Source organism: Pelodiscus sinensis, chromosome 10, assembly GCF_049634645.1.
Source record: "Pelodiscus sinensis isolate JC-2024 chromosome 10, ASM4963464v1, whole genome shotgun sequence".
NCBI lineage: Eukaryota > Metazoa > Chordata > Testudines > Trionychidae > Pelodiscus > Pelodiscus sinensis.
In genome coordinates this window covers 29,717,361-29,732,472 of record NC_134720.1, presented here as the reverse complement: position 1 = coordinate 29,732,472, position 15,112 = coordinate 29,717,361, and the positions used below count along the sequence as shown (strand labels likewise).

The 15,112-nt window shown below is 41.7% G+C and overlaps 1 protein-coding gene across 2 annotated transcripts in view; it reads right to left on the bottom strand.

Annotated features, from left to right (window-relative positions):
• The window catches only part of GMPS (guanine monophosphate synthase), an 83,977-nt gene that overhangs the window by 48,600 nt on the left and 20,265 nt on the right, over positions 1–15,112 (bottom strand). For both annotated transcript variants that reach the window (XM_075937754.1, XM_025184864.2), the window contains exons 4-9: positions 12,392–12,489; positions 10,459–10,562; positions 6,269–6,462; positions 5,674–5,839; positions 3,705–3,856; positions 2,793–2,966 (exon numbers count right to left, since the gene is read on the bottom strand). In XM_075937754.1, the coding sequence (XP_075793869.1) occupies positions 2,793–2,966; positions 3,705–3,856; positions 5,674–5,839; positions 6,269–6,462; positions 10,459–10,562; positions 12,392–12,489 (888 nt within the window). The remainder of the gene's footprint in view (positions 1–2,792; positions 2,967–3,704; positions 3,857–5,673; positions 5,840–6,268; positions 6,463–10,458; positions 10,563–12,391; positions 12,490–15,112) is intronic.

Below are 15,112 nucleotides of genomic sequence, written 5' to 3'. Positions count from 1 at the left end.
TTAATACTCTAGACTCAGGCCATCAAGAATATTGTAAAGTACCGAGATATTGAATATTGATTCAATATTCTATGGCAGGGGTGGCAAACCTAAGGCCCAGGGGCCAGATGGGGCCTCTAGGTTGTCTGGATCTGGCCCTCGAGGCTTAGGGGTTCCCACAGCATTGGGGAACCCGCATTGTCACTCCAGCCTCCTGCTGCTTCCCTGTAACCCCTGGCCCCCAACTGATTTTTCTGAGTCAGCGGCCCCTGACCCAGAAAAGGCTCCCCACCCTTGTTCTATGAGAAGCCAGAAAAGTAGAACCTTGGGTTTATGAACACCAGAGTTACAAAGCAATCAGTCAAACACACACCTCATATGGAACCAGAAGTATGCCATCAAGCAGTAGCAAAGACAGACAAAATAAATAAATAGGTTATTTAATGGTCCTGCCTGGTACAGCACCCTCAGGACCTGACCAGTCCAGGATGAGTGATTTTGTCAGACAAGGGGAGGCCATTTCTGGCCCTCCTACCACCAGTGCCATTGGCCTCCTGCCCAGCTCCACCCCGGCTGTTGGTCCCCACTGCCCTGCCAGGTGGCCTCACCACCATACACTGGGCTTCTGGCCCCTGGCTGGGCAGCCCTGTTGCTCCATATGCCAGGCTCCTGCATAAAGGGACAGTATTAAGGGCCCAAAGTAAACTATTCCACTGTGTAGGAAAGACAGAAAGTATGGCAAAAGACTGCTTTGGCTTAACCAGATCTTGCATGATCTAAAAATCAAAAAGGAATCATAAAAAGTGGAAACTAGATCAAATTACACAGGATGACTATAAGCACACAACACAGGTATGCAGGGGCAAGATCAGAAAGGCAAAGGCACAAAATAAGCTCAATCTAGCTAGAGACATAAAGGGTTACACGAAGGCTCTTAATACATTTAAAAGGCAGAGCCACAGCCGGGTTGGCTCCTGGGGCCGGGAGTTAATCCCACTGAGGCTCCCCTGTTTATCAACTAATCAATGGAAATTTTAACAACTAGTCTATTAGTTGATTAAACTAAATTTAACATCCCTAGTTCAGAGTTATAAACATTTCAGAGTTACAATCTCCATTGCCAAAGTGTTTGTAGCTCTAAGATTCCACTGTATTGGAATGCAATGCATTCCTGCAGAGGTCAGTTATAATGTTTTGTGTCCACTTCGTGACCAGGTATATTGCAATACTCGAATTCAGTTGGGAGGTTATGAAGGCGTGAGCAACTGAGGCAGGTCACTGCTTGCCAGAATGAGATGGAGTCTCATAGCCAACAAGAGATGGTACTAAGCATTACTCTAATATGCTGCTGCAAAAGTGCTTAGTGTCAATAAGGAATTCAGGAGCACACCTAAGCCATGGACTGAACTGACAAATTTTGGGTGCATGTCTTCAACCAAAGGAGACAGTACTATGGTTGAAATTTCCAAATGCTTTCCTCTGACAACAAGCACCATCTCTGTCGTGCTCAGGTTCAGTTTCAACCAGCTTTCTTCATACATGGGCTAATTTCATCCTAGCCCTGGGCCATATTAATGGTAGAATTGTGGTAATCTGTGATAAAGGATAGTTAAAGCTGTGAATCATCTGCATATTTTTGGCATTAATCCATGTTGTCTGATCAGCTCACTTATTAGGTGTGTGTAAATGTTGTACAGGAGCAGAGAGAGAGAACTGATCTTTGCAGACTCCACAAATAAGCGGTTTAGGAGGTGCCATTTCCCATCGCTACTTGTTGGGCAAGTCCCTCCAGAAAGGATTCTAGCAATTTTAGTGTATTACCCTGGACCTCTCCTGCCACTCTGAGACATGAGAACACTGTCTTACAGTTGACATTGTCAAGCGCTTCAGAGAAGTCTAGGGCGAGAAAAAAGGATGCATATGTTCTATCCATAGACAACAAGTCCACATTCAGATCATGTCCATCTAGGATAATAGCTTCAATTAGATAAACAAAAAAAATACTTCTGAAAGACAGTCTTGTGCCATTGATTCCATGTGAGCTTGAAACAGCCAATCCCTTATTCAGCTAACTTCTCTTTGACCTTACTCAGAAATTGAAAGTTTGGCACTTGGCTGTAGCTGAGCTAGAACAAGGCTGAATCTGAATTATTGTGTTTGAAGGACAGGGAAAGATTCCTTCCTGAATAAGGGATTGGCTGTTTCAGACTCACATGGAATCAATGGCACAAGACTGTCTTTCAGAAGTCAGGAAAAGTGTGAGTTTTATTCACAGGTCTTGAGTCCAGGCTACCTTAGAGAGGGTCTAAATTTTGTTGGAAAGTGAGTACAATGAACGCTGAGAAGGCAGACAAACTCCTTCTTGATTAATGAGTTGCAGGTGAGGTGGAGCTAGGTTGTCTGAGAAGCCTCTTCAAACTAGCTTTCTATCTCAATCACATGGTATTGTTTCTGCTCTGTTATTGTGAAACACTTTTTAAATGGAAGAATGATGAAAAGCAAAACTGACCATTTGTAAATATTTTTCCAAACTATTCAGAACTGTTCAAATAATCGACCCACCAAAATTACTTTAAGGGAACCAGGAAGCTAGAAGAGTAAATTAATTACAACCAAACATATATTACAAAAAACACCTAAAGGCCCTAGCCAAAATAGTACCCTGCCACACTGGTCTCTGTACAAAGTCTCTCTAGTGTGTTGAGAGTTATATGGATAGAAGATATATACACTATTTCTGTTTTTTCCACATTTAACTTCAGATTTGGATTACACTAATATAAAATAAATGTAATACCATCATTTCTATTTACCTCTTCTCTCAGTTTTCTGATCAACTCTGTGTCATTGTGATGAGTTTTGATTACTTCAGCTTTGCCACTTGCAACAAGGGAAGCACTTTCAATGAGATCAGGTCTTAGGGTTCCCTGAGCAAGAAAGACCTCTTCAGGTTTCAGGTTCATTTCTCCAATTACCTCATTGGCAATCTATAATGTAGAGGGAAAAATAAATGTTTTACGTTGATCAAATAATATTGCAAACCTCTCTGCTTTAGACCACTGATAAGAAGACTGCTCCTGATAATATTTTATTCCTCAAAGGGGAAAGCCAAAAATCTTGCCACACATTTGTCTGTTATGTATTTAGGTGAATGATGAATAAAAAATACTTTTAAATACTTGAATTAACACTAATACTAACATTGCTCATGGCTACGTATACATCCTCCCTGCATCATTAATGATAAGACAAAACTGAAAATAGCTGCAAGTTGACACAGTAATAAAAACACACCAAAACCAAGATATTAACTATCAATTTAGTAATTTCTGATTTAGTAAAAGTATGTTATTGTTAAAGCTTGTGTAATGTACATTAGCCATTATACATGACTCAGCCAATAAATTGCACAGTGGACAGAATACATATATTCAACTGTTTGTGACCATCACCCTGTGATCAGCGACAGACCTAATTTTGCTTCAGCTAACAGATTCTCTTTAAAATTATGTGGTAGAGGCCTTGGCTCTGGAGCAAGATGTTTATGTTCTATCCTCACCTATGTCCAACATCTGCATGTCAAAACATACCTGACAGCTGATGTCCTGAAGCATACACTGCCAGAGAATGGTTCTCTCAAAAGAAGATATTTTAACCAGCAGGGTAAGACTGCATTTAAAATATATTTAAATGACAGCATTCCTTTTAAATGCTAAAATAATTACCTTCACAAAGGTGTCACCAATAATTTTTCTTTTTTCCTCAGGACTTGTAGTCATATTTAAAGTTTTACTAATCCTCTTTCGGGGAGTTCTGTCTTCATCAGAGATTGGCAGAGTTGTTGTACCATTGTAGAATGAATGGGCTGCATTTACCACTGCACAAAATACAGGAATGTATTGACAAACTCAATATACAATACTAAACAGGATTACAGAAAATAAGTCTATGACTTGAAAAAGATCACTTGGTAGTCATCTTCAGACACTCTGCAATTTACAGGGCTACTCAAGCACTCACTCATTACAGGATTGTCTGAGGTGAAGGTTTTTCTTTCACCTCCCTTACTAATCTATTCCATTCTATAATTACCAAGGATTAGGGATATGAAAGGTTAACTGGGTAACTAGTAAGCATTACCCTTAATGGTTGTGATTAACTGTTGGGGACTTGAGCAGACAAGGGCACTACAGCCTAGCTGGAGCAGCCCCGTTCCTGGTGGTACAAAAGGGGCTCCAGCTTGACACTAAATTTAACCAGTTAACTAAGTAATAGGGATTTTACACCCCTACTAAGGATGGACAAAGCTGAGACTATTCTGGGCAAGGTTTTCTTTGTGAAAAGTTGGAAGATATAAAGGTTATAGCTGTTTGCACTGTTCATGACTGGAAGTTTAAATGAATGTGTTGCCTAACATATACCATGTTACCAGATGCCTTGACAATCTGAACATAAGAGATATTAGACACAATACTATTTATTGCCAAATTAATTAATATACAAAAGTTACTAATGAATTACATGATTTTATGTAAATAGTATGAATGATAGGATATTTCACTGCCTAACTTTGACATGAGTCATTTGTCTGCTCTGATCCCATCATATCTCTGAGGATAATCAAGCCAAAATCTTACTGCACAAAAAAGGATACCGTCTGATATCTCAATATGTACTGATTGTAACTCAAAATAGGTTAAAATAAATAAGTAGGCTTCTGCCCAGAAGCTATTGGTACAATATACACCTGCAAAAGAAACTTGTTTATTAAAAAATATGAAAATAAGAAAGGTATCACACTCACAAAGTGGCTTAAAAATAAGCTAGAGAACAGCAAGCTAAATATTTCAGTAAGAAAAAACTGTTTCATATGAATAGAGAACTGCAACCAGTGAAGGCAGCTGATTCATTTGCCAGTGGAAGAAAAGGAACTGATGACTGAGGCAGATGCCAGCTGTCATACAATGCCTCAATAGCTGTAATCACATATTTGGCACTGGTGAAGTGGTTTAATTCTCAGTGCAGGATATCATATTTCAGTCATCAGTGGAAAGTACTACTCAGTGAGTTAGAATCTGTACACTGAAACTTAAATTTTAAATTATTTGGGTCTGAGATTGTGTTTTTCTATGTGATTTTTCTACGATGACTAGCACAGTGTAGTGTTTTCTGGTTTGGATCTCTAGGGAATCCAGAACTTTCTTGTCCAGAAATATCCATTGTCTGGAATGATTTTTGTTATCTGGATGTACACTTATCATAGGTATGACCAAGTTTCCTATGGTCTCATAAAGTTTGTTTATAGCCATCAGTCCTGGCTTTCAGTGTTCTATGCTGTTATTTAGCTCTAATTTACCCCTAAATATCTTCTAACACACCAGTAAGTAGCAGAAGTGTTGGTTATGATGCTAGACAATATTGACCTCCCATGTACCGGAAAATTCTCTGGTTCAGAACCAACCAGGTCCCGAAGGTGCCAGACTAGAGAAATTCAACCTATATTAAATAAAAACAGTACATTTTTCAGGGCTACTAGTAACTATTCCTTTTTTATATTTAATTTCTCAAAATTGTACACATCAGTTTCATTAGACAATAAAATTGTGATTACTTGTAAGATTATGTATTTTTCTTTAGAAAATTAGCCAAACTATCTTCATTTACATTAAGTATAAGCAACATGAAATACAGTACCTTTGACCTGAATTCCAAGCTTTTTGAGTGCCTCCTCCACAGACTGACTTTCCCTTTTGCGCATGAATCCATTATCTATGTGTACAGCTATGACCTGGTCCTGGTTTAAAGCTCGATTCAGGAGAGCAGTACACACTGTTGAGTCCACACCTCCGCTCAGTAAAACCTAGATTAGGGTCAGAAAAAAACTGCACTTGTACAAACATTTATGGGAGAATGATAGTTAGCTAAAATCTCAGACTGAATATAAGAATTACCATGATCAGAACAACGTGTTCTGTTGGTCCAATAAAAGATATTAACTCATCGGTCTCCTGTATTTAATACCCTGGGATCAACATGGCTACAACAACACTGCAACAGTAACCAGAACAGACAACTAACCTACCTATCACACTATACCCAGTTCTTTGAAGGAAAATGAAAAGCTAAACAAAGTAATAGAGGCAAACTGTGCCACATGAGCTTCCTAAACTGTTGGCCAGTTTATACCCTGAAGCATAAAAATTTTCATTTTTTAGGTAATCAGCATAACTACCAATGTCAGTTTTATTCATAAGACTGGAAGTTACAAACCTATTATAAACTTACTTACCAAGACCTTTGATGAACCCACTTTCTCCTTGATATCTTGAATACATGCAAGTTCTCTATTTTCTACTGTGAAGGTACCAGTGCATCCCGCAATATCATAGAGGAAATTCTTCAGTATCACTTTTCCATTCACTGTAAGGCCAACTTCAGGGTGGAACTGAACTCCATACAGTTTTTTAGATTCATTTGCTATACCTTGATTTAAAGAGATAAGGCATTAAAAATTACAACAACAACATGAAAAGGTCAAATACAAGTTTTAAAATGTATACTGTATCAGATCTGAACTGGCAGATTAATTCATAGCAAAATATTTGAAAAGTAATAGTCACTAAATTGATCATAAAAATTCCTAATACAGTAAAACTCCAATTGTCCGGCATCCAGTGATCTGGCACTCCCGATAGTCTGGCACCAACTGGATCCTGGAAGTGCTCTGGCCAGCCGGACAATTGGAGCTGCTGGTGGGGAATGGCGCTGTGAGGGGTGAACCCTCCGCCGTTTTGCAGGAAGTCGGGGGAAGCCCCGCGCTGCCGCCGAGAGTTTCCGGGAGGAGAGCGGGCTCCCCACCCTCCAGACTGCAGTAGTTATCGCCGAGCAGGGGAGTGAGGGGCAGCGCTGCAGGACCAACCCGGCAGCACCCCAGCTGCTCTGTCCGCCGCTTGTCCACCCCTTGTCAGTTTCAGCTGCTTCCCCAAGTTCGCTGCTGCCGCTGCTGAAACTGACGAGCGGCGGACAAGCGGCGGAGCAGAGGAGCTGGGGTGCTGCCGGGTTGGTCCCACAGTGTCACCCCTCACCCTCCTACTCGGCTATAACTACTGCAGTCTCGAGAGTGGGGAGTGGGAAGCCCGCTCCCCTCCTGGAAACTCTCGGTGGCAGCGCAGAGCTTCCCCCGCCTTCCTGCAAAACGGCGGAGGGTTCGCCCCTCGCCACGGCGTTTCCCGCCTACCCCCCGGACTCAGTGTGGGTCCCGGCAGACCCATCACAGCCCCCCCGCTGGAGTACCTCCCAATACTCCGGCATATCCAATAATCTGGCACCAGATAGGTCCCAAAGGTGCTGGATTATCGGAAGTCTACTGTACTTCACTTTTTACATATAACATGTGTTTTAGAGGTTTCTATTATGAAGTTCCTTTGCTCGCCCAATGAAGATATTCACACAGTAACTTGGCAGGTGATGCCAAACTGAAATTCTACACTTTCCACATTTGGCATTTTCTATGCAGTTTTACCTCATCTCCCTAAAGAGGGATATAAATTAGACATATCTAAATTGCAAATGAAGTCAGGATTTGAATTTCCCACACTTCATCTCACTCCAGCACCCCCCACAACCAAACCCGTGCCCTGACTTCTGCACCCCACTCTGCCCTAAGCCCTCCCCATATACCAAACCCTCTGCCCTGAGCCCCCCACACCTCCCAGCTTGCCCTGACTGCTACACCCCCCATCCCTAGCCTGAGCCCTACATACACCCAACCGACTACCCTGAATCCTGTACCCATCACTCCATGTTCCAAGCCCCCATCCTCTGCCCAGAACTCTCCACACCTCCAAGGCTCCTGTCCTGACCCCTGCACTCCCACTCCCTACTGAGCCCCCCAAATCCTTTGCCGACTCCTGTACACCCCACCCCCTGCCCTGAGCCCCCCCATACCTCCCAGCCCCCTGCCTTGACTACTGCACCCGCACTCCCTGCCATGAACCCCCACCCCCATTTCCAACCCCATACCCTATACAATCACATAAATAAAGCATGTACATTTTCCTTTTAATTAAAAAACAAACAAACAAACATTACAGTTAAGGACCTGAGCAATGCTGGGTACATCTGCTAGTACCAGTATATGTATTTTACAGAACTTGGAAAACTTCTCTAAAGAGAATACTTTGCTCAACCTCAACACTGATTAGGTAATTATTAGGGCTGTCAAGCAATTAACAAATTTAATCTCGATTAATCGCGCAATTAATCGTGAGCGCCTCCCCTTTGAAACACCGCTGCCGCGTTTCAACAGGGCAGCGCTGCATGCAGCCTGGGATCAGCTAGAGTCCCCAGCTGACCCCGGGCTCCATGCAATGCTGCCCCTTTGAAGTGCAGCACAATGCGGAGCCAGGGGATCAGCTGGGCACTCCAGCTGATCCCCAGTAGGGAAGTTAAAGACTAGTCGATTCTGACCCCCACTTTGCTGTCTCTTTCAGATACAGGCAGCAAAGGGGAGGCAGGGGTACTTCAAAGTGGCAGCTGTGCAGCACTGCTGCATTAAAATCCCATGGCAGCGTTTCAAAGGGCCAGCCGTGCAACTCCCCAGCTGCATTTCCCCAGAACCCACATTCAGCTGCTGTGGAGTCCCCAGCTGACCCTGGGTTCTGCTGCCACAGGGAGCCCAAGATCAGCAGGGAGTCCCCAGCTGACCCCAGGCTCCACAGATGCCCCTTTAATATGCCACCGCTGGCATTTCAAAGGGGCAGCTGCTGTGGAGACTGGGGTCAGCTGGGGACTCCCTGCTGATCCTGGGCTCCGTGCGGCAGCAGAACTTGGGGTCAGCTGAGGACTCTCAGCTTATCTTGGGCTTCCCACAACAGCAGAACCTGGGTTACACTGCCGCAGGAAGCCCAGAATCAGCTGGGCAGTTCCCAGCTGACCCCAGGCTCCCTGGTTGCCCCTTTGAAACACGTGTGGAGGTGGCATTTTAAAGGGGCAGTGGCAGCAAAGCTGATCCATGTGCTGCCGCTGCCCCTTTAAAATGCCGCCTCCGCACACATTTCAAAGGGGCAACCCTGGAGCCCGGGATCAGCTGGGGACTCCCCAACTGATCCCGGGCTCCGCGAGGCATTTCCCCAGAGCCTGGAGTCACCTGGGGAGTCCAGACCAGCTGACCCCAGGTTCCACATGGCACTTCACAGAAACCTGGGGTCAGCTGGGCTGGACTCCCCAGCTGATCCTGGGTTCTGGGGAAATGTCGCGTGGAGCCTGGGATCAGCTGGGGACTCCCTAACTGACCCTGGGCTTCACTGACCCTTTCAAATACACGCAGGTGGCATTTCTAAGAAGCAGCCACCGCAAAGCTGATCTCCGGTATTGCGCTGCCCTTTTGAAGCACCGCAGCGGCACTTCAAAGGGGCAGCGTAGCATTAACGCCTGCCATTAATACATTAAAAAAATGTAACGCATGAATCCTGGACTGCGTTAATCACAGGCATTAACACATGTCAACTGACAGCCCTAGTAATTAGACAAGAACTTTTGGATGTGCTGAAAATTTCTAGGTTTTCAATTTTGCTTAATGTTTTAAAAGACTTCAAAAATTTGGAGAGTGAATTGGAGTTTTATACAATGAGAATCTGAAACGCTTGCCAGTTTCCTCTATAGTAGTTATATAGTTGTAATTTTATTAAAAAGCTGAATAAGTACTTTAAAAAAGTAATCTTGACTATTGGCAACAGTAGGTTTGCTATTCAGTACTCCTGCAGGTGACAGTATTGAAGATTTGCTACATATGAAATATAGCACTGTGCCTGACCTGAGGTTAATGGAAACCACTCTACAGAATGCTGGTCTTCCAACAATTCAGAAGTTTCTATCCTTGATTTTTACTCAGGAATTTAAATTAAGAGCCACATGAGCAGTTTAAGATTTCACAAAATAGCTTAGTACAGATAAAACTAACCTATAATCAACTGGCTGCAAAAAAGGTGGCTTCATTCAGTGAGCTGCAAGCTGAGTTAATAACTTAAAGTACTTTTTCTTAGTCAACTCTCAGGGCAAACATATATACAATTTCCCCATGACCCTCTATGCAAGAGATTTGAAAAATGTATTTTATTACTTCAAATTCTTATTACTGTTAAAATGCCCTGAAATGACAATAGTAAATAAAAAAGTGAATTAAACACATTAGATAATCAATATTAAAGAATTATTGAAAACTATTTTGCTTTTCCCTAATGCCTTTTCTAACATTTCTTACTTGAACATTTAAAATAAAAATTCAATCTGCATCAATTTCAGACTTTTTCTTTATTAGTACAATGTTGCAATGTTTGAGTTAAACATTGAGAAATGTTTCTGATATTCCTGAGTTTCATAAAAGCTTATTTTTACAAAACGTAAATTATGTCACAATTTGATACTTTCCCTTTTAAAAAAAGGCTCAAGAGAAAAGTCATAATTATGTAGAATACATACCTGCTATAATGTTCCCAGATTGTGCAACATTTCTGAACCCATCAGCTACTTTATCTACGCTGTCTCCATGAGTGAGGAGAACAATTTCCTCCTTCTGAAGGCCCCTAAACACAGGATAAAACAGAATCAGTGTAAGTACAAAGAAGATCTAACTTTATATATTAAATTATGAAATATTAAAAATTAAGCACACAACATATTTTCTGATACTATTTCATATTAATATATTAGCTTCTTGCTGAAAGAATTTTTTAGTTCAGACGACTAATGCTCTAGGGTGCAGATTCTCCACTTTTTCAAAGCAAGGTCAACTAAGAAAACATTTTGCAAACCACCTTCCCTCTCAATGTTAACTACTCTCAATCTCATAAAACTTCTCCCAGCAAAAGAGAAAGAACTTGCCAGTTCATAGGATTTCACTGAAACTTTAGCAGTAGTATTAGCCAAAAGTAAATACAAAACTAAGATAAAACTTTATACTAGGGAAGAAAGAATATTTTAGGGAAAGATATATATGAATATGGGCTGAGCTGATCAATGGATCTCATTTACTTTACTATGATGCCACTGACGAGTGACTAAACCAATCCTCTATCAGCAAATCCAATTACAGATGTCATGTAAAAATCCACCATCGGTGCGTATTGTACACTCTTTTCAGACCCTATATTTTTCTTATAATGTCTGGAGAAGTTGACTCTCGAGAGTCTGTACAATAGTTTGCCACCCGAACAATCTTTCCTCAGCTATGATTTCCAGGTTACTTGGAGTTATGCTGCATGACTTCATGTTAGCCTTTAAGAAATCTTTATAATGCATATACTGACTACCAATAGAGTGCTTTCTGTGATCATGCTGGCTGTAGAAGACCATCTTTGGTATATCTATAGTATCCATCCTCACAAAATGACCAACCCACCAAAACTGTTTGTTAACAAGCATTGCTTCCATGCCCATGATACCACATGGTTTAAGAATCACTGTGTTAGGAATTTTGTCCCACCAATTTCACATGGGCAATCTTCTTGAAGCAGCTCAATGATCATTGGAGTAGTGGGCTCTTTCTGAACAGATTAGAACATAGCCTCTGTCTTCTTGAGACTCACAGTGAGTACAAAACAGTGAGCAGAAGTCTCAAATGATGAAAAAGCTGAATGAGCCAACAATGTGCAATCATCATAATCAAACAGAACATCATGGATAGGTGTAGCAAACACTTTGGTGCAAGCCTGAAGTTTTTGGAGGTTGAAAATGTTACCAACAGCTAACGCACAATCCTTGAAAGAACTAACAGCATCATCCAAAAGTAGATGCTGAATAGGACAGGAGCAAGGACACATCCTTGCTCTGTACTATTTGATACTTCAAAAGGTGCTGTCATGTTTCCAAGGATGTGACCCAGAATATCATCATGAAAAGACTGAACTATATGGATCAATTTTTCAGGGCAGCCAATTCGCGCAAGTACCTTCTAAAGCCCATTTCTGTTGCCCATGTCTAAAGCCTTGCTCAGGTTGATGAAAATCACAGAGCTAACTATAAGGAAAACTCCAAAGTAACATACATGGAAGACAGAAGAGTATAGAATATAGCCCCCAAACCTTTTCAGCATATGTAAGGTATAGCGTGATTTTTTTTTAACAAGAAAATGACATAGGAGTTTGCTTATCTGTTTCAAAAAGACAGAGGCTAAAGTTCTGCATACAAAAATGCATATCTATACATGCGCTTAACTGGGCCATTAATTTTAATTGTATATGCAGCTGCAGTGTTGCAATAAGCTATATAAGCAAATGGTAGGCAATTTCACATAAACATGAGTGAAATTTCATTTTGTACCTTACAAATTTAACCTGTGTCTGTACTGTCACTAGATTTCATTTCTGGAATGGCATTTCCCCTTCCATTTTTGTTATTACAAGTGCCTGCATACCTGAACAATGAGCATGTGTTATCCAGAGTAATGCTGAAAACTCCATCTTCTCTAACATCTTTTTTGTGCACTGTACCTCCAAATACCTTATTCATCATCTGTCGAATCAGAAACATTATAATTACCTTTTCGTGTAAGTTCCCACAGTCAAACATCATTGAATCATAGAATACTAGAACTGGAAGGGACTTCAAGAGATCTTCAAGTCCAGACCCCTACTCTCAAGGTAAGACCAAGATTTTAAATTTAATATATAAGATTTTTCATTTCCATTTAATATATTCACCTTGCTCTCCTACTTAAAATGTCTGGCCATCACAAAAAACTGTAAGTCACTGAAACCTCCTGAAGACAAGGCCACTCTTATACTAGTTATAGAACATTACTACCAAATAGTCAGAACCTTCATTATTTCTCACTATTCAATGATCAGTCTTCTCTTCTGCTGGCCTCCTGTAATAGGAGTGGTTCCAGCACAACTTGAAACCACTCCTATTATAAACTGTCTAGGTAGGCCGCAATACAATTAATGCTATGAAATCAAGAACTTTAGTGGCAGGCTTTGGAGTCTTCCAATTTTTGTTTCCCCTTTTATTTTTTCAGACCAATGAATATGGCATTTCCTTGCACTGTAACATTCTCTTGGTTAGAAGAGAATCAATTGGCCTATTTTCACATATTCTAGAGAAAATTTATATCAACATTTCATAACTAACAGGAGTTCCATTACCATGTATATTTACATTGATGACATAAGTCCACATACTGTTTCATAGCTCCATAGTATCAGAATCAGTCCTTGGAATCATTTGAAACATCTTATAACGTTGCTTATAACACAATTTATGGCTTAGATTTGCAAAGTTAAGCATATAAAACTATATGCATATATTTGTGCTTACAAATGATATACACATGCAAATCAGGTATCCAATACACATGGCCAGTCACAAATAACTGCATGCTTATGCAAATATCTGATTTGCCTGCACATTAGTTAAGCGTATACAAATATGCATCTAACTGTGCATGCCTACCTTTTGAAATCTGCCAACTCTTACCCATAAATGGTATAAACCAACTGAAAATGTTGATCCACTTCCCTAATATTGGTACATGACAGGATGTGGAAAAAGCCATTCATCTATCATTGTTTAATCTTATTTGAGTTCTCTCAATCCTGTGACTGTTTTCTAAATTTTCATTCCAAATATAATGGGCAAAGAATTTTCATCCCACATTCAGGCACCAAAGTATGGACTCTTCTACTGCAACTGTAACTAATGACTTTGACAGTGACTTTGTCTTCTCTTCCCAATTATTTTAAAGTTTATTTTATATAATTACACAAAACAGTTAGCTGTTTAAGGTGGCATTACATTTACTGCATTTGGCTGGCTCCACATTATTCTAACCAACTAAGTGGTTTGTTTATACGGATTAGGGATGTTAGCAAATTATTATTTTCATACACATCTAACTGCTGAATTTTAAAACCGTCTCCCCACTCTTAAAAGCCAGCTCCCCACGCATATCAGCTCCTACCTCCCCCTGTGCTGCTACTTCTGATAGAGGGGCAGCAGCATAAAGGGTGGTATTTGGGAGACGGTACACGCGAGAAGAGGGCTTTCAAGGCAGCTCTCTGTACATACTGGCTCCGGTGGACCCACTCATGCCCCTCCCCTGGCCCTACACTGCTGCCTATTAGAAGCAGCAGAGAAGGGGTGGGGGAAGATAGGCAAGAGCCGGTGCTTGTGGGGAGCTGGCTTAAAAGTCTGCTCACTGCAAACACTACCTCCTACCTGCCCACCGCTTGTGAACGTGTAAGTGCTGAAAAATTCAGGGGTTAAATGTTTACAAAAATAACTGTTTGCTAACATACAGCGGCAACAACAGTGGGAGGAGCAAGGCTCTGTGGGAGCTGGTACATGCAGGGAGTTGGCTTGAAAGCTAATTTCCTACATGTGCCATTCCTGTGTCCCCCATAGACATCCTCCATGCTGCTGCCTCTGTGGAAGGGGGACAAGCAGCTCTGCAGGAGCCAGCAAGCGCATGAAGCTGGCTTACAAGTTGGCTCCCCGTGGGCACCAGCTTCTGCCTTCCCCCCACTTGTTGCCTCTGATACAGAGACAGAAAGAGGGGAGGGGTGCTTGTAGCCATTAGGATTAACTGATGAGTCTAGGCTTATCAGTTAATCATGTAAATGACTACATGCTAACATCCTTAACCAGGTATGGGCAAAAGGGCCTCCGCAGGCCAGATTCAGCCTGCCAAGCAGATTGATCTGGCCCACGGAGGCCCTGCCACTCCCCCGGCCCCAAGCCAATTAAGGCCTGGGGGTGGGGGAAGTGCAGAAAGTTTCCTCTTCCCTACCTGGAGCATGTGGCACTTTGAAACACTGCACACTCCTGGCAGGGCGGGGGGAGACTTTGCGTGCTCCCCCGCCCCCGAGCCCTGATTGGTATGGGGGTGGGGGAAGCGCACAAAGTTTCCCCTGCCCTACCTCCGTCCCCGTGAATAATCATATTTGCAGAAATACTTATTTCTGAACATATTTTCTATGTATTTCTGTTGCTTCCTCATCTAAATTTGTAAAATGAAATCATAACAGAGCCAATATCCCTTTCATTGATTGGCTCTTCAGCCATTTGTTTACTATAAATAAGTTATGCATCCTAGGTCCCAGTATTTCTGAAAGCAAGGAGCAATACATACATCTGA